Raw genomic sequence first — 27,063 nt, forward strand, 5'->3', positions numbered from 1 at the left:
CACACCAAATTCTGGGCCCTGGGTCCTTTAACTATTGAAAAATAGCAGATATACAAGCTCACAGTGCAGCACCAAGTGCCGTGCTGCGAGCTTGTAGATCTGCTATTTTTGAAAAATCTTGAACATTTGTGCAAGTCTTTGAATATTTCAAATCCTTTAAGGTTTTTTGAAAAACCTATGTTTCTATGTCAGTGGTGCTCAAACTTTGTCATGTGACGGACCCCCAAAATGAAATGTATTTGGCCACGGACCCCCATCTCAATATATTTAGTTCCAGGGACACCCCAGAAGCAAAACTCGAGTTACAAATGTTCGCTTAAAAAAACACATACATTCAAAGATTTGCACACATTTTCACGGCTTTTCAAAAATAGCAGATCTACAAGCTCGCTTGTATATCTAGTAACTCAGTCCCACTTCCCACCCCTTGTGACGCCCCTGCGTGTGTACGTGTATGTGCGTGCGTGCGTGCGTGCGTGCGTGCATGCGTTCTGACGCCGTTCCAACCTGGGCCATGAGCAGGGCTTTGTAGAGGAGGGGCGACGGAGTCTTCTTCCTGGCATCAATTACCAGAGTCATTCCCAGGTCTCTGACATCCTGCCTGGGAAAACACAGAGTCGTGTTGGAGCGCATTACTAAGACGTGTTTCACTTCATCGTAAAAATCTTTATCTGAGACTGAAGTGGCATTCGAGAGCTTTTTTACGCCTCACTTATCAACTCCTTATCTCTCTATCTATCTCTCTCTCTTTCTCGCCATCTCTCCCTCCCTCTCTCCCCCTTTCACACATCCATCCTCTATCCCCAAACGTTCGACGACTTCACAAACTACCCTAATGGCCTCTTCTTATGTTACCAGTGTGCGAGACTAAAGCCCCTTTTCGACTGCAGCTTTAGCACCACACTACACGACACTACACCGCTCCACACTGCACCACATAAAAATAGGCCTATCTACATTTTCCATTAAACAAAAGTACCCCTATCGGTAAGAAACAAATTTACCCTTTTTACTGTGATTATAACACAATATAAATTTGTATTACAACTATCCTAAATACAATACACTATAATGGATTATAACTGTGATTATATTACACTATAAAGTATTACTAACATAACTATAATACACTATAATAGTGCTTATAACACAATAGAATGTATTACAACTATATCCTGGTGGTCTAAATGAAAAGTCAGTGAGTGATCATTCATTATGAAGTGTTTGGCCCTGTTTGGCCTAGCTCAGACCTACTCTGGATTGGATACTTTTTAGCACCACGTTTAGTACCACTTTCACACCACTCTAGTACTACCCAGGTCCTCGTAGTGGAAAACCTGGCACAAGTGGGCGCTGGGGATTGGTGTGGTGTTGGGCCATGTCAGTGGAAAAGGGGCTTAAATGAGATGTGGCTTGCAGTTCTAGCAAGGTGCTGCATAGCGCATACCAGACTGGTTGGCAGTCAGTCTGGCTGCAGGCTATACGCTGTTGTTGTTCTTGCGGTCAGAAATGCTTCTTAACAGGCAACAGGCCGAGCTGTTTTACTAGCAGAGTGGTACCTTGAACCCCAACGTCTAATCCATTAAGTCCAGTGTAAACACAGACGGGCTGTAAATGTATGTTGTGGCGGAACTGAGGACACTGGTGTTTTAACAAGGGGACAGCCCTGGGAGAGAGGCGAGCGTTGGACAGGGTCAGGGGTAAAAAGAGTTGTTCAAGTTGAAGTGGCGACATACTGCATGAAAAAGTAGGCTACGCATCGCAAAAAGACCCGAGTGTGATAACTCAGGGGTCTTCAGCGTTTTCAGGCCAAGAACCCATTAGTTGAGAGAAAGATGAAGCAGGGACCCCCACAACCGCCTCATAGATTCCATATAATTTCAATGTTTGACAGCACAATCATCACTGTATTTTGGATTTATGTCAATTTGTATTTTCAGATATTTAACCACTTGAACCGTCAATACTTAATAAACTTGACCTTTCACTTTGTACTTAGTCTGCTCTTTTTTCCCCACTTCACCAAACCTCTTTGCCGAAAATAGCCGATCTACAAGCTCACAACGCCTCGCAGTTGTAACTTTGTAACAGATCGTCGTGGACTCACTCTTGTGCACAAACACACAACTGGAGCAGGGGTGGAGTGTCATAGGCGTGCGTCTGGAGGTTTAGTGGTGTCTAAGTGCTGGACGATGGTGGCACCTGCTGGGTCTAGTCACACCCCTATTACCCTCTCCTCCATTAGCTCTGTAGCTATTTTTGGCTTAAGTTCTGGCTTAAGAATATGGACTCTAGGGTTAAAGTGGTTAATATAAAAAAGGGTTGAACACCCCTGATAACTAAATCGTGACGTGTTTTCTAAAGAGATATACATCATTGGTGCATGAATCAGTCATTCAGTTTGGATGGAAGGTGAACCCACACTTTTCGCCTCCTCCATATCATGCTTGGTTTATGATGAAGATATCCATGTAAAACAAGCCTTATGCAAAGCCTAGATCACTGAAGCGCGGTAATCTAGACAGCCCTTGCGGGGAGAATTTGCGGCGCTCCCTTGAAGTCGCAGGTTCAGGCAATGACACATTAAATCAAACAGACAGAAGCTCTCACCTATTCCTCATGCCATAAACCTGCTCAGCTGTAACAACTCTAGCCGTGAGCTCAACCCCAGGCCCGTGCATGCATGCTGTATCATTCCATTTGCTTATTATTGTACAATCAATGCACCATTACAGATCCTTCTCCAAAAATTGGAATATTGTGTAAAAGTACAATTTCTTGAAACGTTCATATATTTCTTGAAACTTTCATAACTTTCTAGATACATTGGACATTCACTGAATTATTCCAAACCTTTTTTTGTTAAAACTTTGAATTTTTATGGCATACAGCTCATGAATATCAAAAGTCCATACTCCAAAATATTACAATATTACACATGACATGACCACTCAAAACAAGGATTTATAATAGAGAAATGTCAACCTTCTGAAGTCAGAGTTGCTTTAAGCCCAGTGGGAAGTTTCCAAAGTCAGTTATGATTTGGGGTGCTATGACATCTGCAATGCTTTTTTACACAATATTCTAATTTTTTTAGAAGGATCTGTATTTGCAACATGTATTTGTTTGATTTGTCTCACATGTTGTCCCACACTATACTGGATGGGTTGTCTCTGTGTATTGCAGCAATCAAATGACCTGATTTAGGACATACAGTAAGAGCCCAAACACTGAATAAAGCACTAAACAGGCCTGTAAGACCACAGGAGGATATTGTAGTCTCATCTCCCCCTAGTGGCCAAAGGAGGAATAGGACATTTTCACTGCCTCTAAAGGAATTCATGGGTTGCATTTGTAGTCCTAAATGGCCATGTTGAGGACCAACACAGGTGTTTCTATTTGTCCGATTGGCACAGAACTAATGTTCTACGCCAATCAGAACACCTGTGTTGGTCCTCAACATGGCTGGTGTAGGACTACAAATGCAACCCATGAATACGCCTGTCTCCATTCTTTTCAATGACCCACTGTGCTCACCACAACAAAACCTGTGACTGTCATAATTCAACACAACACCTTTGTTACACATTTGCTCCACCTACATACTAAGATACAGTATCTCTTACTACTTGAACACGACCCCGTTACAGCTAAACCCCACATTCTCTGGCCCTACCTAAGCAATACATTTGCCACGCACATCCCCCTACACCCAGGAACCAATGGCACTTACTGTTATAATATGTTGGATGCATGATTGTGAATTACTGCATTCTCAGACATTGACATCTAACGAAAAACAAAACTACACAACCTATCACATAATTTGGTGGCCCACCTGTAACACTGAAAACCTGGCCTGGTGGCCGCCGACCCCCTGTTGAAGTCTGTCCCAGGTGTATCAATCTCATTATAGTAAAGTGTTTGTGGTGTATAGTCTTGTCACAATCATTACATAATCGTCTAATCGCAATTATTTGACATACTCGCAATTATTTTACATAATCGCAATTCTTTTTTCATAATCGTCAATCGTTTCCATGTTGAAAAATATTATATTATATATATATATAAAAAAGTGGAAATAGCAGATCTACAAGTGTTGTGATGCGACACGTGGGGAGCTTGTAGATCGGCTATTTCCACTACCAATGTTCTTTTTTAAATATAAAGTTGTCAAATGTGTCAGTCGTTTCTTTGTATTATGTGACATATCTGCCATGTGCAACTTCAATGCCTACAAGCCAAACAGAAATGTAATGGTCAACAACAAAAACACAATTCAATTGTTAATCGCAATTATTTGAGTGACAATTAATTGTCATGTAAAATGTCATGATCGTGACATCAGCCCAAGTGGTGTACAGGTACCTGGGTATGGCATGTAGGTAGAGCAGCAGCCTGCAGACCCCCGGGGCTGACACTAGAGGGGATGTCCACTCCTTCCTGCCTGCATGAACCTCTACCACTGCTCTGCCTGTCTTGTCCCTGCCACCTAGGGATAGGCAGAGCACACACAATGCCATGTTATTCCGTGGGATCATAATAGCCGGGGATCCAGTCCCTCAAAATGGGAGAGGACCTGTGATGTTCTGCCGCACTTTTTATTTCTGTTTTATCTATTAGTTTGGTCATTAAGGTCCACGGAATGAGAGGCCTGCTCTGCCGGAAACATCGCGAAAAAAAGTTATGGCCATTTGTATATTCACTGTCCCATTGACTCCACTACACAGGAAAGGAAATATATTATAAAAAAGAAAAATCTGCTTTAAGTAGCTTGTGAGGGGTCAAACTGGAGGGTTTTCATGATTCTGAATCCATTGCAAGCATTTGTTTTGCACAAAAAACATTCCTTGGGCTAGAAAACGGAACAACAAAAGTGTGAAAAGTGATGACTCATCACTGTGATGACTGAAAAGTGATGACTTTTCTGTGGACCTCTCATTCTGTGGACCTTAATAAACAAACTAATAGATAAAACAGAAATAAAAAGTGTGGCAGAACATCACAGGAATAGCTGTTCCTTGAGTTTTTGGGCATGTGGATCCCCGACTATAAAGACAGGTCTCACAGTGGTGAATAGCAAAATGATGAAATAAATCTTTATATAGAGGGTATGCGCATGCATAACGTGAATGGCAAATCGAGTGGCAAAGTGAGTGGCAAAGTGAGTTTAACGTTGTTTAATGCAATCAGATAGGACTTTTCTGTTTGGATGTATGGGTCGTCGAGGCCAGAAAGTAGACTTTTGCCACTCAGTAGGTGTTCCCGTAAACTTCTGGGTATGGTCATGATGTCACGCGCATACCCTCTATTGTGCTTGGACAAACATTTTAAATATTTAAGACTAGAAATAATGAGGGATTAGGTGATATGTTGAGAGATTATACATCACAACAAACAAAACAATAGCTGTATAGGGCATAAAAGTGGCCGTGGATTACTGGTGCCACTAAAACATCGGCCATTATTTTTCTTTTCATAGGGATTTACAAAAATATTTATATCAATTATTTTAAGCCTAGAATCAAGCCATCCAGGATACTGGTGAATCATGATAAAACCGTTGATTCTGTGAAAAAAGGGGTATTTATTAAATGTCGTAAAATCATATAATTAAATGTAAAATTTTCATTCAGTCTTTCACTTAAGGGTTTTGTGGTCACGATTCACCATAACTCTGGTCCAGAGCGTCAGCTGCACTGATGCTCTGACAGGCGGCTGGCTAAAACACTAGACCAGGATTTCTGTACCCCTACGAGGGCTCAACTTCAGTCAAAATAAACAAAACTACTCACCTAACCAAAGGTAGTTTTGCGTTGTTGAAAGTCTATTCTCCGTGGTGGGAAACCTCTCAGCACCCCACCCACTCTGTAAAATACATTATCTTTGTCATGAAATAAAAGGCACCCACCTCGAGCCACCCAGCGGCCACCAGCAAGACACAACACGGAAATAAGCGGCGGTCAAGTTGAATGTGTTTTATTTTATGACAAAAATAATGTATCTTACAGAGTGGGTGGGGTGCTGAGAGGTTTCCCACCGCGGAGAATTATAGACTTTCAACAACGCAAAACAGAAGTAGTTGCGTTTATTTTCACTGAAGTTGAGCCCTCGTGGGGATAGAGAAATCCTGGTCTAGTCTTTTAGCCAGCCTCCTGTCAGAGCATCAGTGCAGCTGACGCTCTGGACCAGAGCTAGTTTCTCCAGTATCCTGGATGGCTGGATGCTAGGCTTAAAATAATTGATATAAATATTCTTGTAAATCTCCATGGAAAAAATACATGGACGTTTTTTTTGGCGCGCTACAGACAGTTGCGATAGCTATCGTGTCCGTATCGTCTGAGAATGAGTGGGGGGAGGGAGCCAATTCATTGTCAATGAAAGTCACGTGGTTCTTTGTCGTTGCCGTGTCTCTTGGCCAAAAGACAGCCTTCGGTTGAGCAAGAAACACGGCAACGACATGAAACCACGTGACTTAGATAGAAAATGCATTGGACTCTCCCCTCCCCCCTCATTCTCAAACGATACAGAGAAGATGTCTCACGCGTATGTCTGATTGCGGCCCTAGAGGCACCAGTATACCATGCATGAAGCATAAATAAACAAATGTACAGTTGATGACGTGCTGCTTTGTACCTGGTAAACAGATAATGCCCAGCTGAAGCAGACCACTGACGTCTCTGAAGCTGGATTCCCGGCTCGGGGAGGACAGAGGAACATCACAAACTGCTTGCAGACACAATGGTTTGTCTGTCCTGGATCTGTGGGGTTTGGAGTCAGGTCCGTTTGTGGTGGGGGGGATTTCACCCTTGCCTAAAGTGGGAGTCTAAAGGTCAGTATGTCACAAGCATGTTAACTGACTTCCATTGAAAGGGAAAATAAAAGGAAAAGTTAAAGGAACTAAAAGATAAAAGCGTGAACTGAAAGATTTTAATAGAGCATAGCATGACAGACACATTATAACTATAGAGGGAGTTAGTTTTCAGTATGCAATATAATTTGAATGTATTTTTAAATTCACCAGAGGACATATTCCTTCTACAAAGGAATTTCATGGGAAAAACAATAGAAAAGTTCTGTTTCTGTTTATATTGGTCGCTATAATTGCTGACTTGTATATCCTGTCCAGCAACCTCTGCCCTCTTAATACTGGGAGTAATTCTGTCATGAGAGGGATTTCTGAGGCCATAACTCTGAACAGTCCTCTTTCAACATGGACCAACCCAACGCAGCTGCACCACTGTGCAACAGACAGCTTTTAAAACGCTGGACATGGTTTCTGTAACAAAACACCGCTGGCCTGACTAAGCTTGGCTTTGATTTCAGACATCCTAATTGGCCCCTCTTTAAAGCGCACAAAGTCTTGTCTGTGTTCACTCCCATGGCTGCTGTAATAGCCTACGGCGAGCACATCTCCACTTGAGATGTCGAGATGTTCTTCTGTGGGTGTGAGGGTGCACAATTGCACATTTATGTCCATTTATGCACTTTTAGATGGAGGAATTAACTGTATTTTACTGTGATGTATTGTACACATACTGTATCGTGGGTGTCAGGCAGAAACCTTGTTTCTCCATATTAAAAATGTGTTTTCGTAAATCAAGGGTCTTCAACAGGGGGTTCGGGACCCCTAGGGGGTCCTCAGAGTTACAACAGGGGGTCCTCCAAATGTTTGTATTATAGGATCATTCTTTTAAATGAACAACTTGAATCCTCGCATCGCTCTGAGGAGAACTTTAGCCAAAAATAGCAGATCTACAAGCTCTCAACGCCTCGCAGCAAATAGGTTTGGAGTGAAAGGTCAAATTTACTACTGTAAGTATCGACAATTTATGTGGTTAAATGTCTGAAAAACCACATTAACACAAATCCAACATAGACTGATGACAGTGCATTTCAAACGCGTCTATGAATCTATCGATGAAATCGATGAAAATCTGAACACAATTTTATACAATATGTAGTGGGGGTCCCTGCTTCATCTCCCTGTCAGCTAAGGGGTCCTTGGCCTGAAAATGTCGAAGACTCCTGTCGTAAATGAATGCTCTACTTCGTAATATAAGAGTGTCGCACAAAAGTAGCGAGCAGATCTACAAGCTTACAATGCATCGCGATTGTACGTAGATCGGCAATTTTCACTATTCAATACAAATGTATAATAATAATCACAATAAACAGGAATGCTTTGGGATATACAAGGTTTCCACCCGACAGCGGCGTTAGGCAGCTTCCTCCTCCCCGCTATGCTGTCCACAGTTGGCACACAAGCTCTCTCCGGCTGAACGACGGGTGGCAGAGGCTATTTCTGTCCCCTGGTAACAAGGAATGACGTGAATGCTGCCATTCTTGCTCAGGAAGCCACAGAGCAGTGGAGGAATCCCCCTGTGAAACATCATACTCAAGTCCGACCTATGCCCTTTGAACCCTCTCATTCTGAAGTGCCCTCATGAACTGTGACCCTCTAAGGAGCGTTGGAGCACACTCCCCACAGCACCAGAGGTCACAGTTGAGTTTCAATCAGTCGTTCTCGACAGAATGGGTTCAGCGGCCCTATTAGAGCAAGCAGTGTATGATAAAAATCAGCTGGTTCTGCAGTAATAATCATAATTATAATAATCATAATCATAATCAACTGTGTGTGAGAGTGTTTTGTTGCCCTCTGGCAATAAAACACTGACATCTTTATTAGCCTACTAAATAAATAAAAGCCACTTAAAAATGTTTAAAGTTTAGTTAGGCCTAACTGTTTGACTCATTTACAGTATGTGACATGATACAATACATGTTCAACATACGCCCTGCCATTATTGTTTTTAAAACATTTACATTTTATCCGTTGCTCTCTCAGCGGCTATCAAACACACCCTCTTATTATTTACCTTTTTTACTGTGATGTCGCCTGTCCATCTTTGGAGACACCAGACCCACGGGGTCTGTGTCTTTCTGACGCTGCAGTATGTTGGGTATCATTTCAGGACAGATGTCACTGTAGCTCCTGTTGTTGGCTTTGTGAAGAAGCGGGTTTCCAGTGACTATCTCTGACACCGTGGACAGAGACCTGAGTTTGGCTTTGTGCTTCCCCGAGGGTTTAATCACCTCCACCCTCTGGTGAGCTTTAACGCTGCCATCGCAGGCCTCCAAGACGGGCAGAGGAGCACCAGGCATTAGATGCCCCTTAGAGTTATGTCCTACTTGGTGGGGAAATGGATTTCTCTGTGCTTCCTGACTATCACCTCCCGCAGGGTGGGGTATATGATCAACGGGCAATTCCTTCATTGCGTTCCCTGATTCCAAACTACTGGCTGGTTGTTTGAAGGGTGGCACAGAATGTGGCGTTGTTGTTTCACAGCATTGTCCATTTTCATGTGGCTCATCATGGCTTATGGTTGCTTCGTTACAGTGGTTATAAGACGTGCCTTGCTCTTCCCTGTGAAGAGCGTTTATGATCTGGGATCCAGACTCCAGCTCCTCACAGAGGCCAACCTCATCCAGGGCAGACAGGAGGTCAACACTCCCCTTCTCAAAAGGGACTGGGTTCCGTAAAGCTGCCATGTAAGAATCTCTATACCTACATTTCAACTCTAGGTCAGTAGGTTCGTGCCCTAGCTTTCTCTGACTGCAGGGCGAGCAGGGCTCCTCTGAACATTTCAGGGTACGTCCGCAGGGGGCACTGTTGCCTACAGGTATAGGCGGAGGTGGCCTGACCGGTTTGAACAAAAGAGGCGCAGTGGGATTCGGAGTGCCGTCCAGTTTTGCCAAAGACTGCTTCTCCTTGGCAAAATCGACAAGGTCCACGTAATCCCCCTCTATCTCACGATAGTTCGGACTGTCCCAGGTGTTGGGCGAGACCCATCCCACGGGCTTGGTTTGCGGCGTGGAGAGTATTTTGGGGGCGCGTTTGTCACGTTCCATTTTGACGAGTTTCGAGGAGCTATCCCCGAGTCTCAAAGACACCGAGATCCTGTCCCTTGGAGGAAGAATCATGTTCTCCAAAGGGAGGGTGGAAGAGTTGAAATGGGAAGGCGCCGACGGGTGTTTCGGCTCGAGAGGAGCTTCGCGGGTGACAGAAGGAGAGGGCATGATGGCCTTAGGCTTATCCAAAAACTCTGGAATGGCTACCTTAACCCAGGGCAACTTGATTATCCCTTGGTCCGTGGAGAGTAGGCAACGTGAGAGCCGGGTCCCATGGCGTCCTTCATTGATTTCTTGCAGCCAGTCCTCGGTGAAGATGCAAGGGTAGGACGTCTCGGGGATCGGCGTCTCCTCCACCTCGCGACACCCCTCTTCCAGGAGGCTTTTGAGGACGATGCGCGCCGCCTGTTCCCCAAACGGCTCCACCTGGAGGTAGAAGTCCCCCGGGCGCAGTAGCAGAGGGTTGAGAGGAGCTAGCTGGATGACGGTTTTGTCATGGAGACACAGCGGCCATCCCTCACAGCGGAAAAGCACATCAGAGTATGACGCCTGAGTGGAGAGAGAAAAGAATATGGTTTCAGGGTGTGTTCTGCCGTGTTCATTTTGACAGCAAGAGTCTTAGTCTTTTGAATAATACACATTTAGTTTTAGTCTTAGTTTTAGTCTTTTGAAATTGTTTAGTCTTAGTCTAGTCGTAGTCAACTAAATATCAAATCTTTGTCTTTTATCTTTTGTCTTAGTCAACAAAATTAACACTGAATGTAGTAGCTCCCGAACCCTGTTCGTAACTGGTAAAAAAAAAAAAAAAATAGTCCAGCATTATTTTCCAGTTATTTTTTTTCCTGACTATATCTACTGAATAGTACTGTGTTCTATCCGTCTGTCATTCAATGTTATATGAGAAAGGCCTACTTAAATGGTTTCCTGCACAAATAAGCAGAAACGCTTACTAGGATCTCCTTTTAGTTGACCTTGTACCAGTGAACTGTACTGTCATGAAACTGTACCTTTTCCTATGCAAACTTCTAATAAAGTCTTCAATCAATCAATCATTCAAACCATGCCTTACTGTCAGTGATAGAGAATAGAGAATGAGTACCCTGGATAAAGCTCAGATGAGAAGACCACTCTACACCAGGAAATTACAGATACAAATTTTAAGTGCATTGAAGACTATAATATAAACGGTTTCATGTTTTAGTAGCCGAGATCAGGGGCGTCACAAGGGGTAGGAAAGTGGGACTGAGTTACATGGGGCCCAAGGTGGAGGGGCCCTATTAACTTTATCTATTGAACCCTAACCCTAACCCTATTTTTGAAATGTTTTGAAAATTTGTGAAAATCTTTGAATATACTCTATGTATTTTTTAAGCGAACATTTCTAACTCAAATTTTGCTTCTGGGGGTCCCTGGAACTAAATATTTTGAGATCGGGGTCCGTGGCCAAATACATATCATCTTGGGGGTCCTTGACATAGGTTTCTTGCACACATTTTCACGATTTTTCAAAAATAGCAGATATACAAGCTCGCAGCGCGGCACTCGGTGCCGCGCTGTGAGCTTGTATATCTGCTATTTTTTGTTAACATTCATGGGGGGCCCGAGCAGTGAATCCTTGTACCCAGGGCCCAGAATTTGGTGTTACGCCCCTGGCCGAGATTGTGTATCCCCTGCTGGGATAGACCTGTTGTAAGTTGTTGGCATCTATAATTAACCCCAAACCACCTATGTCTACTACTGCTTGTGGAAGTACAGGCACACTCTGTGAACACACTTGCCCGAAACGTCCATGTGGCAATTAAAAAGTCAACTTGGAATGCTGTCCTTGTTTATTTAGTTTGAAACGGGCACTATTTACCATCTCTCCTGGGTTCTCGCCTCTACTGAATTGAATGTGATTATAAATGGAGGAGACGTAGGCTCACACTTAACCCCATGTTATATTAATGAATAACTTTGCTGAACCCTGGATTTAGCTGGAAAACAGTGTCCTTGAATACACTGTTGAAATAAATCCCTTGTGCTTGAGCTGAAGTGAATAGCAAGCTTAGACTGTGTTATCTCACGTGCATATCTGGGCATAGAGCCACTGTAAATAATTGGAACCGATGCAATGCAGGCATCTTAAAGTCTCAAATCTCTTTAAATCAAAGTAAACACGAAGCCTCATAAGTTAATAATGTCTGATGGACCAAAGCCCTCTTCATACAGTATATAGTGATTCTATGAACTGATTTAATAGAAGTTATATACTGTAAGTGTGAATGAGAAGTGTGAATTTGTGTGAATCTGTACGTACAGCACACTTAGTATCAGGCACGTGCACACATAGACATCAAAGGGGGCTTAAGCCCCTGCCCTTTTATCCGTCTGTAAAAAGTGCCCTTTCCAGACCAAGAATGCACTTTTACTATGGTGAAAGAAATGCAAGTGCCCTCTTTCCATGCCATACATGAAGGCGGCATTCAAGAGAATTGCCTGGTCCAAACTCTCCTGAACTTGAATGCAGCATCTTATGTTGAAAGAATTGCCCTCTCTGTGTAGAAATACATACCGTTAAGCACCATCTCTCCAGTATTTACTTTATTATGCTTAGTTCAGTGTGGTATCAAGCACCAAAAATAGCCGACCTCCAAGCTCACAACGCGTCACAGCGCGACGCGTTGTGAGCTTGGAGGTCTGCATGCTGTTTTCAATATTTTCACCAAAAGGCCCTTTTAGAAATGTCAGCCCCTGCCTCTCTAACATTCTCTGCACGTCCCTGCATAGTATACTCACACACGCCGCCTGTTGCACGCTCTCAAGGAGGTGTTTACTGGGAATGAGGAAATCCAGCAGGCAGTGCAGCGCGTCGCCGTGGTAACGCTCCTCGATGGTACGGAACAGCTGGCAGAGGACGACGGACGCCGTGGCCTCAAAGGGGGGGAACAGCGCCGACAGGGCGCTCTGGATGGATGAGTCCAGAGATTCTGGGTTCTGGAGGAGAACAGAGAGGAGGTAGGTCAGGAGGAGATTAGAGTTCATGTGACCTTGACGGGCGAGCCGTGATCGTGAGCGTCTGACTGCAAACAACGACTGAGATACATTTACTGGCAACCCAAGTGCCAGCAGCTCTGTCTCGCAAGCGTGCAATTTTCTATCCCAACCCACAGGAAGCGAGCCTCCCTGTAAACTAATACAAGCTAAAGAAACAAAAACAAATGAACACACGACCCAGATGCAGATTTCTGACAAAGGAGTTACCTAGAAACATGAGTTAAAAGTGTAACCCAATATGACCCGAGTCTTTTGTAGCCAGTAATCTGGCCCCGCAGCCACATTAACCCTGGCATCCCCTATTTCGGGCATGTCATTATAGGTGAAGAAAAAAAGAAAGAAAAAAGAAAGCCTAGGCCTAGTGTGCGTAATTTGCACTGTACGCCAGTGTAACGCCATCAAAAATAGCTCACAAGTGGTTAAATATCTCGTTTATTCGTAACTGACATTTGACATTCGAACAATCAAGACATGTTGGCGTGATAATTTTAATGTCACGCCGTGTCCTCCACATTCAAGTATACCAGGGGTCTTCAACAGGGGGTCCGGGACCCCTAGGGGGTTCTCAACGTTACTACAGGGGGTCCTCCAAATCTTTGTGTGATAGAAACTTTTTTTTCTCCTTTTTTATTTTAACCACTTGAACCCGAAGCGTCCATATTCGGAGAACTTTAGCCAAAAATAGCAGATGTACAAGCTCACAACGCCTCGCAGTGCGAGGCGTTGTGAGCTTGTAGATCAGCTATTTTCGTCAAAGAGCTTTGGTGTAAAGGGGGAAAAGAGCAGACTAAGCACAGAGTGAAAGGTCAAGTTTATTAAGTATTGACGGTTCAAGTGGTTGCATATCTGATAGCACAACTTGACATGAATCCAAAACGAATTCAAACGATGAAACTATATGGAATCTGGGGGTCCCTGCTTCATCTCTCTCTCAGCTAAGGGGTCCTTGGCCTGAAAACATTGAAGACCCCTGGCCTGAAGTATACAATTAACATCTCTTAACATGAAGCAGATGGTTTTCAGAGCTGATGTGATACCCATAAACCAAACCAACATTTATTTGAAAAGGTACCTGATGGGAACTACAGCTGTATGCTAGACGGAGCACAGCACACTGTGTGCACCGTCTTTGATTTCAAGGTATTTCAATCACTCCCCAAACTGGAAAACGTACGTAGTACTCAACAACTGCATTCATCATTTGTTTTAAAATCTGTTTATAGATTTGATGCTACTCTCGTCAAATCGTTGTGCACACAGATTATTATGTACTTCTGAACCATTTTACATCAAAAGTTTTGAGGTAAAGTCAAGCCAGTCCTAGCTGATGAGCTTGGAGGTCGGCTATTTTCGAGCTTGGAGGTCGACTATTTTCGGTGCTTGATGCCACACCGAACTAAGCATAATCAAGTCAATACTGCAGATGTGGCGTAACGGCATGGATTTCTACACAGAGTGGGCAATTCTTTCAACATGCTGCATTCCAGTTCAGGAGAATTGAATACTGCCTTCAGCTTTGGCATGGAAAGGGGGCCATTTGCATTTATTTTAGCATAGTAAAAACTGCATTCATGGTCTGGAGAGGGAACTCTTTACAGAAGGATAAAAGGGCAGGGGCTCAAGCCCCCTTTCATGTCTATGTGTGCACGTGCCTGCTTGGTTGTGTTTAAGGGTGTTAAGAATCTTGTGTAAAAACAAAAAGGTTTTGCAATCCTGAATACATAAATCTATTTGACCAGAAAGATAATTTAACCTCCTACTTTCTATTAACAGCGAATTCACTTTCTGCGTCAGTGCAGTCAATTCTTATCCTAATACACATTCAGTCTGCCTAGAAAGCATAAATGTAAACGTATGTGAAATGAACTGTATATGTGCTCTATATGTCTGCCACGGAAGGTCACTTTCAAAGGCTGGTGTCTGTTTGGACTTTTGATTAGTGCTGACAGCACTGCTTTGACCAAAGAATGTCCACATGACCAAGGAACATCCAAAGACGTAAAACCACACGACAGATATATTTTCTTGGCCTCTTTTTTCAGTAGCCTACTTTGGAATGCCTTTAAGCAATGCCAGCTTTACTTTCTGTAACCAAAAGAAAAAGTGAAATACTTTACAGTATAAGCATACTAAAGATACTCATGGGATTCTGCGATCAGCTGTGTTTAGTGAAGTCGGCAGTAGTACAGTATCTACTCACAGGGTTCAATTCTGATAGATTGGTTGTAGTTGAATGAATGAATGAACTTTATTTATATAGCACATCTTCACAGCACGAGTGCACAGAGTGCTTTACAGATACACAATACTCAATAATATAGTTAACATCATATCGTTTTGAATTCAATAAATATACAGTATATTGTGCCATGTTTCTATGCTTACAGTATGTCACTGCTCGTGGAAAGTTACCAGGACCCTATGTGTCTCTGTCTCGTTGTTATGATCTGAGAACCAATCAATGAGTCCCATGCCTAACTGTCATATACTGTATTCTTTTATATACGAATGTCTGACCACCATCTTGTCAGAGAGAGCTCCAACCGTGAAACGCATTGGATGTGTTTTCCGTACAGTTAAACTAAAGTAAATTCTCCAATTATACACTGATTTCTCTCATGTCTTATTTTTTATCTTTGAATTTTTCTATTAAATGCATCAAAAGAATCATGTGGATCTCAGGATCCAGAGAGAAACGATGCGGCTCCGATGTGGATTTCAGACTGGTAAACTGAGACCGGTCAGAGCAGTTAAAATATAATATTTCAAAGTATAAAACATTTGGGGAAAACTATTGTGCAGGTACTTCTGTGGCATTGGTCAGTGAAGACGCACTAACACCCATACACAAACACAAACACAACTTAAGCCCTATACTGTACTTTGTCATGGGACAAATAGCGAAAATAGTTGACCTAACAGTACAAGCTCAAAATGCGTCGCATTGTGACACATTCATTCTGACACATTGTGAGCTTGATCAGCTAAAATATACATTCTTTTTTTTATCCCCCCAAGCAAATCAAACTGAGCTGTCTACTCAGCCATTTTCACCCGTAACAATGTGGTGACTAGAACATATTAAGAGCAAATACATCAACAATCCACCCAGCGAGTGCTTGCTCTGTTTCATCTTCTCGACACGAGCAGCACAGGGAGAAGAAAAGGAGAGAAAAAAAGAACAAAATAAATTTGCCTTTTTCAGAAGATCAAGGTGGCATTTTGATTGGGCCTCATCACAACCCCTTTCAGCAGTACGTTGGTATGATTAAATCTGTCTTGCTCTGCGTATGTGAACACTTGTTTCATGTTGGGCCAAGTTCCACCTCATTTAAGCTGGTATACTTCAAGTGGGCAAGGGTCAGGTTCTGATCTTACTCAAACAGACAAGATCCAACAAAGAAACGTCTGGTCCTGCTCACGAGCCCCAGAGTGAAGCTGCGTAAAAGACACCAGTTCTCTGTTAAGAGTCACGCTTGGTGCTAATGTTTACGGCATGGACATGTCTGCATCACATAACCATGCTCATAAGAATTAAGCCGTTGGACCAGGCCCTGGCCATAGGCTACCAGAGCCAGCTGTGCCGAGCGGTCGTGTCCAAACGAAACACACGCAAGCAATTGAGGGGAGGGGAAAGATTGAAGCCATCCTTTGTGCCGTTTTCAAAGGTTGAAGCGAGCAGAACTGCAGAAGACATAAAGAAATGTGTGGTTTGTGAAGTGGTAAGGAAACATCAACACAGATTCAGGTTCACACTTCTTACACATGATCAAGCCAAGTCACAAGTCATCTATTTATGAGCAATACGCGGCCGCTGCCAAAAAGCAGCTCCGGAGTCTTTTGATATTATAGTGTGTGATGAATTGTGTGCTAGCACAGTAGGTCTACATATTTTGTGTATGTCGTCGTTGTCAGGTGGAAACCTTGTATGTCCAAAACTGTTTGTTTTGTATTTATCATTTTAAAAATGATTTAAACTAGTGAAAACAGCCGATCTACAAGCACACAACGCCTTGCACCGCGTGGTGTTGTTTGCTTGTAGATCCGCTGTTTTCACTACTTTTGTGCGACGGCCTTGTATGATGAAGCAGGGCTTTGCTTTGCAAGAAAAAAAAAATACAAATTTGAAACTCACACCATGCATGGAGACTTCCATCAAAGATTTGATTATAATTTACCCCCATTGATTCCGGAAGGGAACCCAAATGCATTTGGGTACCCATTCGGAATCAAATCTATTGTATTTTTTTTGTCTTAGGATTGAGAAAAAAAACAAAATATATGATTGAACTCAAGTCTCCATGGTGTCAATAGAAAAGGAAAAAAAAATCATTTACACCCTGCACTGTGCTGTACTTTAGGGCGAGGTCGCTTGTCGCCCTGAGGCGTCTTACTAGTATATTTTGAAGCAGCTACAGGTCTGCATGGAGCCAGCTAGCAGTAGCAATATGCATGTTATTCATGCCATAATGTCACTGTTCCCTTCCTGCAGTGTTGCTCTCCCACTCCTCAAAGAGCTCTGTTTTAAGTCCCTTCCTCTTTTAGCTAACTGGTCTCACAGAGACCACAAACCGGCCCAGTGTAAACATCCTCACCAGTCGTTTCAAAGACCTCTCACTGGCCAGCATTGGGACTATGCTACGCTGACCTCTATTTTGCTAACCGTGCTAATGTGTCTGTCTGGATTATGAGTTGTGTTCATCTGTAAAAATAAAGCTCACTTTGCAGAAAGTCATGAACTTTTTATTCATTTAAATAAATTAGACTTACAGTACACATTCCTGTGAGACTAGTCATCTCTAGAATCATTACCATTGTGGTATGTAAATATTGCCATGCCATGCCAGTGTCAATATTGGACTAATCTTAGACTTAGTCTTAGTCTTTGTATCTCTTGGAAACATTACATGGCCTCAGCAGAAAAGAATGCATCCTTTTTCCTGATTGTGCACATCTGTCACAATAGATTATGCACTGGAGAACAAAATACCTTTGAGGCTGGACCTTGCGAGGTAATGCATCACAGCTGTAAAGAATTTGATTCAACTTCTACTGTATGTCTCAAAGCTAATAGTGGACCGTTTTCCCCAGTATGCAAGTGATATTGTAATCCATCTTCAGTTCAGATTCTATGTGCTACAGTCATAACATCATTATTAACAATTTGACTGTGCAAACTCCTGTCCCACATGAAGTCAGAAGTGTTTCAATTTCTCATTGCAACATGGCTTTGGTAATGTCTCCAATTTTGAAATGTCTCCTCGAGTTTGAAGCTAAAAAGCTCTTTTAACATGGTTCCGGTTTGACATTGACGAAAGACAAGTTCTGGATCAAGTTATTTTTCCCCCTCTGGCCCATCATGGGTGGTTCAGTTGTCTGTATCTCTGTGAATGAACAGTCCACACAGCTCAGTTGGACCCTGTTCAGACAGACTAGCTAGCCAGGTGAACTTGGCAGAGAGGTGAAGGAGACAGTGTTATGAGTTCATTAGTATCCCATTGCTTCCCATCGCTTCTCCCTAGGATAAACACATCTGTATGTTTATACAGTTAACAGACCATTTTTGGTATTGTGCTCTAATGTTACAATGTTTCTTTTGACCCTCAACCAGCACCAAAATATTGTACATATAATACCCATAAAGCAAAATGCAATTGTCTGAAGCTTAGTGCTATAATGTTGGGAGACATTAGGCTTCGCCTCGTGTCTCGCACCATGCTTCTCAGCCGTTAAAATACTAGGTATGCACATGCCTCTAAAACTCCATTCCGACATTGACTTCTTATTGTCGGAGTGGCAACACTTCCATAGAGGTTAAGGTTAGGGTTAGGGTAAGAGATAGGGTTAGTGTCGGAAAGGAGACATGTCGGAATGGAGACATGTAACCCTTATAATATGTCAACATGAAAAATCATAGACATGTACCAATTAAAACTGTTCTATTTCACTACAAGGTCTGCATCAAAGTAGTTCCCAGCTACAAGAAAGTATTTCCCAGCTTTTTTGCCAACAACACAGGTGCAGATAATTGGTGCACTGTGGAACACTGTGGGAAGAAATAAAACACCTGGGTTTGATATAAACTGATTCAAGGTGTGGGTTATAGTCTCATATACCACAGCAATTAAAGGGAAACCAGCCAATCAGAATCAAGGAATGGAACTAGCCGTTTTAGAAGCAGCATTAACAAAGAGAAACATAGGCCTACATGCGAATCGCTCTGCTTGCAAACAATGGTACAAAGGTAGAGCCCACGCATCATTTTCCAGGTAAAGGATTTACTTTATTTGCGACGACTTTTCAATCCAGGGGCGTCACACCAAATTCTGGGCCCTGGGTACAAGGATTCACTGCGGGCCCCCCATGAATGTTAACTATTGAAAAATAGCAGATATAGATCTGCTATTTTTGAAAAATCGTGAAAATGTGTGCAAGAAACCTATGTCAAGGACCCCCAAGATAATATGTATTTGGCCACGGACCCCGATCTCAAAATATTTAGTACCAGGGACCCCCAGAAGCAAAATTTGAGTCAGAAATGTTCGCTTAAAAAATACATATATTCAAAGATTTTCACACATTTTCACAACTTTTCAAAAATAGCAGATCTACAAGCTCGCAGCGCGGCACTCGGTGCCGCGCTGTGAGCTTGTATATCTGCTATTTTTCAATAGATAAAGTTATTAGGGCCCCTCCACCTTGGGCCCCAGTAACTCAGTCCCACTTTCCTACCCCTTGTGACGCCCCTGTTTCAATCCTCACAGGATCTTCATCAGGTCGGTATGCTGACCTGTAAGGAGGATCGAAACATTGTCTAAAATGGTGTGCGGGTTTCGTTGGCCTAGCACCCACCGCCGATGTGTGTGTTAATAGGCATGCTTTGAAACCATAGACTGTAAGAAAAATATGGACAGTGGAAAGCCATTGGTTTCTATGAAGCTTTTTTGGCCGTTGTATATGGGTGACGCCATCATTGTAGAAATCGACGTTTGTTGATAGAAATGGTACCATCTTGAATGCTATTGGCTGTCAAGGGTCACGTGCAACCGCAGGGATACATGGGACATTGTCTTGAGCTTGCCGAGAATAAAGCACACGAAGAAGAACCATCACAAGCCTATGATCCCAAGCCCCTCCTACAGCATACCCTGCTATAACATCAAATATAAATTGGACCATATTTTCACAAAACGCCTATCATGGTGATTGAAACAAGGCTTTAAACTAGCGACAGGAACCATAAAGTATTTATGACAATGTTTATTAAGGTAAGAAAATCAAATGTAAAAGTTCGGGTGAAATGAATGGAATCCTAAGGAGAACATGTTGCTTCTGGAGCCAGAACAGCGCAACTAGCGGACAATCATAGGAACTTTCAGTTCTGTTTGCTTAATTTTAAATCGGGACAACTACACCCCTGTTTGAAACCAATAGTACAACACATCAATCTGTTTGCTGCTTTGTTAAGAGCATTAATGTGATCCTAACATTTCCTAAAGAGGATTAATTGCGCAGAGCCATTTGTTCAAGTCCATTAACACCCAGAGACTATCACTGACCAACATGTGTATGATAACAAATTACAGGGCAACATCGTGTCTGTGTAATCTGGCTCTCACTTCCTTGTCTCGAGGTGAGGAATGATGTTGTTAAGTGTGTCTCCGCCGCCGAGGATTTTATTCCCACAGATGGTTTGCGCAGGCGAGGGAGCGTTTAATCAAGCTTGAATGTAGTTTAATGATCACCTGCAGAGACAGTGGGGTTTGATCTGCATCCATCCTAACCTGACTGGCACATTCCTTTAGGAGTGAAATGAATAATGAGCAGTAAATGAATCAAATATAATTGAAGTAATAAAAATAATATTTACAATGTTGTAGGCCTCAGTTAAGGATAGATTAATGGAATAATTTACTTTTGAAGATAATTTGCTGCCATAATACATTGCATCGATGCCCCCCCATACATGTATGTGATAGAGCAGGGGTCTTCAACAGGGGTTCCGGGACCCCTAGGGGGTCCTCGGAGTTACTACAGGGTGGTCCTCCAAATCTTTGTGTGATAGAAACCTTTTTTACTCCTTTTTTTATATTAACCAGTGTTGAACCCTAGTGTCCATATTCTGAGAACTTTAGCCAAAAATAGCAGATCTACAAGCTCACAACGCCTCGCAGCACGAGGTGTTGCGAGGTGTTGTGAGTGGCTATTTTCGACAAAGAGATTTGGTGTAGAGGGGAAAAAGAGCAGACAAGTACAGAGTGAAAGGTCAAGTATTAAGAATTGACGGTTAAATATCTGAAAACACAAATTGACATGAATCCAAAATACATTGATGATTGTGCAGTCAAACAATGAAACTACCGGTATATGGAATCTACGAAAAGGTTGTGGGGGTCCCTGCTTCATCTCTCTCTCTCAGCTAAGGGGTCCTTGGCCTGAAAAGTTGAAGACCCCTGTGATAGAGAATATGGCTCTGCCTCTGCCTGCTATTGTCCAGTGAGTTTACCATGTGGTTTAATTCTGTTCATCAAGCACTGGGCTCTTTAAGAACCTCATTCTTTAACAAAGGTCATTGTCTGACATGGCTTGACTTGCTGGAGTGGACTAGACAGGGGCATCTGTTAATAACGTTCTGATCCCCCTTTGTCCTACACACACAGAGACCCTCAGGTGATCTGTGCTCTAATGAGGACTTTGGAGAAAATTGCAGGTTCCTTTATTAGTCTCAAGACACTGCCTTGGGCTTTGGTCAAAGAAGGTCCTGATCTGGATTTCAGCTGCAGTATAAACAAGGTGTTGAGATGTCATTGCACAATGCACTGCAATTTTAAGCACCAACATTGGCAACAAAAGGTCAATAGCTTAACCCCATTTAGGCCTAGAATTAATGAATGCTTTAACCAGTGAAAAATAGCAGATATACAAGCTCACAGCGTGGCACCGAGTGCCGCGCTGCGAGCTTGTAGATCTGCTATTTTTGAAAAAGTTGTGAAAATGTGTGCAAATCTTTGAACATAGGTATTTTTAAAGCGAACGTCAAGTATATCAAATTTTGCTTCTTGGGGGTCCCTGGAACTAAATATTTTGAGTTGGGGGTCCGTGGCCAAATACATGTCATTTTGGGGGTCCTTTTTTTTTTGAGAACCACTGACATAGTAGTCTCTCAAGAACAGACTAACTGAGCTCCAGTTAAGTGAAAAGGACCTTTTCTTTGACGATGGCTGGCCAGATTTCTGATATAGAAACATAGGTTTTTCAAAAAATCTTAGAAGGATTCAAAAGACACTTATAGAATCGGGTCAAAATTCAAATTTTCATGTTTTTTCAAAAATAGCAGATCTATTTGTACTGTGCCGCGCTGCAAGCTTGTATATCGGCTATTTTTCAATAGTTAAAGCATAAAATAATGATACACAATAATGTGTACCTGTTCTGAATGGGTTTTAAAGAAGGTTAGCTACCTGCATTTTGCTTATCATGGATTAACTTCAACAAAATGACCCTGTCCTCTTGTGTGACAGGCTGCTGGGATTTGCTGATGTCTCGCTCTGGACTAGTCATCACATTTTCTTCTGAAACCTAAGTAAATAATGGATATCATCTTCAGACAAAGAGAAACACTCGAGCCCAGGAACGCAGACTTCCTGTGAGAATTATCTTACAGCCAGGATGTATTTATCCAGATCAGGAGTGACAGGCCAGTAGGCCTGTTCAGGGTTGTCACAACAAGGGGCGGGGGGAGTGGGACTGAGTTACTAGGGCCCAAGGTGGAGGGGCCTTAACTATTTTATACTTTAGCTATTGAAAAATAGCAGATATACAAGCTCACAGCTTGTATATCTGCTAAACTCAAATTTAGCTTCTGGGGGGGGGGGGGGGGGGTCCCTGGAACTAAATATTTTGAGATGGGGTTCTGTGGCCAAATACATGTCATTTTGGGCGTCCTTCACATGAAAACGTTTGAGCACCACTGACTGACATAGAAACATAGGTTTTTTCAAAAAACCTTATATTCAGACTCCGCACAAATTTTCACGATAAAAAAAAAATAGCAGATCTACAAGCTCGCAGCGCGGCACTCGGTGCCACGCTGTGAGCTTGTATATCTGCTATTTTTCAATAGTTAAAGCACAAAATAATGCGTGATAATGCGTTCCCAGTCTAAATGGGTTAAACCCCCTCCCCCTATGAAGAACATTCATGGGGGGCCCGCAGTGAATGCTTGTACCCAGGGCCCAGAATTTGGTGCGACACCCCTGCAGCCTGTTGACTCATGTCAGCGTTAACTTTTAGACACCACCGACCCAATCATAACAACAGCAAACTGTTTAGTCTGTGTTGTGCATGAGGTCATGGTGGGACCTTGGGCAAGCGTACAGTTCTCCTCCCAAAACAAGCAGTGACTAATATAAACACAAATGATCCTATTAGATAAAGGATGAATACAGTTTCTGGAGGGGAGATGGACTTTTGTGAACTCGTCGCCACAGATTAGATAGATAAGATGGATCAAACTTTCCCCGGGGGTAAATTCAGGTGTCATCATGGTGTCAGAGATAATCTTACTTGCAATTCTGTCAAGGTTTCTTTTCATCAGAGGCTTAAGCAAAAAGGCATGCTTTTAGATTTTGTAGTAATGATGATAAATATCGTCACTGTCGGGCAGAAACCTTTTTATCTCCAATTAAGTTTCAAATTTGTACATTTAAAGTAAAGCACTGCTTCATCATATGGCCATCGCACAAAAGTAATGAAAACAGCCGATCTACAAGCACACGACGCGTCACGGTGCGAGGCGTTGTGTGCTTGTAGATCGGCTGTTTTCACCAGTTTAAATCATTTTTAAAATGATAAATACAAAACAAACGGTTTTGGACATACAAGGTTTCCACCCGACAACAACAATATAATAATGCATTTACTGTAGGTATCATGAAACCAGGTTTGCTGTGTTAAGACCAGTGGTGGAAAAAGTACTCTGATTTCTTACTCAAGTAAAAATATATAAATATATAAATACTCTGTTACAAGTAAAAGTCCGGAATTCAAAGTGTACTTGGGTAAAAGTACAAAGTATCAAAATGTACTTAAACTACCAAAAGTAGAAAAGTACTCATTATGCAGAATGTCCCTGAATTTCACAAGTTTTCAAATGTATAAAATGTATACAAATCTTTTGAAAACAGCCGATAATTGTGAGCTTTGTAGATCGACTATTTTCAAATCGCCAAAATGTAAAAATAGGGCTGAAATGTGTAACGTATGTTTTTGAATAAAAGTCTAAACCTACAAAGCAACCAGTAACTAAACTTTTCCTAAGATGCAAATATTTTGGAATGAAGTCATAAAGTGTATGTCAGGAATCTTTAAAAATTACCGTTCCACTGAGTGCTAAGCTCTGTATACTTGGAATCCACCCAAGGAACTTTATACAGTCAGCAAAGCAAACTGAAATCTTTGACTTTGGACTTCTCCAAGCTAGAAGAGCTGTGGCATTATGCTGGAAAAGTGTTGAAGCCCCAACATTGAGGATGTGGCATAGGGAGCTCATGAACTCTATCGGGATGGAGAGGCTAACCTATGTGGTTAGAGGTAGACAGAGTGACTTTGACCGGCTCTGGGAGGTGTACATGAACGACATGGAAACAAGAACCTAAAGGAAATGTGTGGCTAAAGAGAAAGAGAGAACGGGAGGAGGAAAGGAAAAGAAAAAGGAAAAGAAAAGAGAAGGATGATGTGAATGATGTCATTTGTTGGGCATGTGCAGGTGGGGTGTGTGTGTGTGTGTGTGTGTGTGTGTGTGTGTGTGTGTGTGTGTGTGTGTGTGTGTGTGTGTGTGTGTGTGTGTGTGTGTGTGTGCATAGGCGATTTTAAGGGGTGTCCTAGGGTGCACGTGCAACCCCTGGCCGCCAGGCGGCCATTTTGATTTTTTTTTTTTTGTAATGTAACTTTACATCCACTCAGACCGAATACAACAACACCCCCTAGTGGTAGTGATAGAGGCTGGCAGCTCCAGGCAGCCCCCCCCTCCCCTCCTGATGTGATGTCATATCCACGCGCCAGTATTGAAATTGAAAACAACATCTGTTAAAAATAAAGCATGGAGTTCGAGCTCTTCACTACTATGGACGTGACTACCGGTAGATATTATAATATAGCTGCTTGCCCTGAAACATCACATGGAGAGGATCATTTTGTACCTGACTTTCCTCTACAAAACACAGACCTCAGGCTCTATCAGCCAGGACTCTTGTCTCACTGTGCGTGACTGAACCATTTCCTCCTGACCAGCCCAAGGTAAGACTAAGACAGTCAGATCATGCTTTTATAAACCCTATTATATTAAGCCCAAAATGGTTCTGCCGCCGTGTAGAACCGAACCGATTTTAACTTGAAAAAATGCATTGGGTACAAAATTAACTGCAGAAATCCGCTAAAACAACATTACAAAACCGCTAATATACGCAATTTTTTTCGCGCGCGTGTATGAGGTAATAGAGGTCGTGCACCCCTTGCTGGAAGAGGCTAGAGTCGCCTATGTGTGTGTGTGTGTGTGTGTGTGTGTGTGTGTGTGTGTGTGTGTGTGTGTGTGTGTGTGTGTGATTATATGTATTGTGTTATGTGTAAAAAAAACTATAAATATATATATAAAAAAAAAAAAATCAAATAAATGTAGTGGAGTAAAAGTACGGTATTTGTCTCTCAGATGTAGTGGAGTAGAAGTAAAAAGTACTGGAAATTGGAAATAATCAAGTAAAGTACAAATATCTCAAAATTGTACTTAAGTACAACTTGAGTAAATGTACTTAGTTACTTTACACCACTGGTTACAACCACCACCCCCTTTGTTTCTTAGAGAGGCGGTAAGTGGCGTTGATTGGTACAGTATGGTCTTTGTGTGATTCAGAGCTTTCTTTGGCACATCATTGAACTAAGACATCTTAAATACTTTCAACACTACCTGCCCAATAAAAGAAAAGCCCCCTCACGAGACGAAGCCCAACACCCATCTATCCACTAACCCCTAACAAACATAGTGTGCAGGCGCGTCACAAGGGGGGGGGGGGAGAGTGGGACTGAGTTACTAGGGCCCAAGGTGGAAGGGCTTGGAATTATTTTATACTTTAGCTACTGAAAAATAGCAGATCTACAAGCTCACAGCCGCGCTGCGAGCTTGTAGATCTGCTATTTTTGAAAAGTCGAGAAAATGTGTGCAAATCTTTGAATATATGTTTTTAAGCGAACATTTGTAACTCGAATTTTGCTTCTGGGGGGTCCCTGGAACTAAATATTTTGAGATTGGGGTCTGTGGCCAAATACATATCATTTTGGAGCTGGTCGTTCACATGAAAAAGTTTGAGCACCACTGACATAGAAACATAGGTTTTTCAAAAAACCTTAGAAGGATTTGAAATATTCTTGAAAAATACTTTTTCACGATTTTTCAAAAATAGCAGATCTACAAGCTATACAAGCTCACAGCGCGGCACCGAGTGCCATGCTGTGTATGTATATCTGCCATTTTTGGAGCTGTGTGGAACACAAGCTCCCTATACGTGGCCGTGTGTGTGGCCGTCCGTCCGTGTCTGTATGTAGCCTAAAGTTTGGCACGCTACTCCTCCCACAGTTTTTGCACCACACACTCGCGCCATATGTCAAATCGACCGGCTTACTCGGGAATCGTGTGCTAGTAACTTGCTAAGAGAAAGGTTCTATAGTTTAATTGATATTAATTTATTAGTGAATTAATTTTCCCCATTGACTTATAATGGGAATCGCAAAAACTCACATTCAATTATTTTTCTCTCGCAAACCATAGGGGCTACAGTTTCAAGACTTGGAGAGGAGGTTCATAATGATTTCAAGGATTAAATAAAAAATAATAGTGTCATTTGGCCTCATGGTGGCGCTATAACAGCCCAGTTTACGTTTTGGCCTGTAACTGTTGAACCGTAGGTCGGAAAATTAAAATTCTTTTTTCCCTGGATTCCTTGGGTCAAGACGCATCTCCCGATATAGGCCACGCCCATTTGCGCCAGGATAGATTTTCCGCCATCTTGAATTTTCTCCAAAACACACTTTTTGCTCCTTTTCCTACATATTTTCTTCAAA

General features: G+C 42.4%; 1 protein-coding gene across 1 annotated transcript in view; it reads right to left on the reverse strand.

Annotated features, from left to right (window-relative positions):
• Positions 1 to 27,063, reverse strand: part of quob (quattro b) — a 66,262-nt gene that overhangs the window by 29,931 nt on the left and 9,268 nt on the right. Inside the window, exons 2-6 of the mRNA XM_080728364.1 lie at positions 12,694 to 12,891; positions 8,883 to 10,464; positions 6,640 to 6,816; positions 4,372 to 4,495; positions 508 to 601 (exon numbers count right to left, since the gene is read on the reverse strand). Coding sequence (XP_080584490.1) covers positions 508 to 601; positions 4,372 to 4,495; positions 6,640 to 6,816; positions 8,883 to 10,464; positions 12,694 to 12,891 — 2,175 coding nt within the window. The remainder of the gene's footprint in view (positions 1 to 507; positions 602 to 4,371; positions 4,496 to 6,639; positions 6,817 to 8,882; positions 10,465 to 12,693; positions 12,892 to 27,063) is intronic.

This window comes from Nannobrachium achirus, assembly GCF_963921795.1.
Source record: "Nannobrachium achirus genome assembly, chromosome: 6".
Taxonomy (NCBI): domain Eukaryota; kingdom Metazoa; phylum Chordata; class Actinopteri; order Myctophiformes; family Myctophidae; genus Nannobrachium; species Nannobrachium achirus.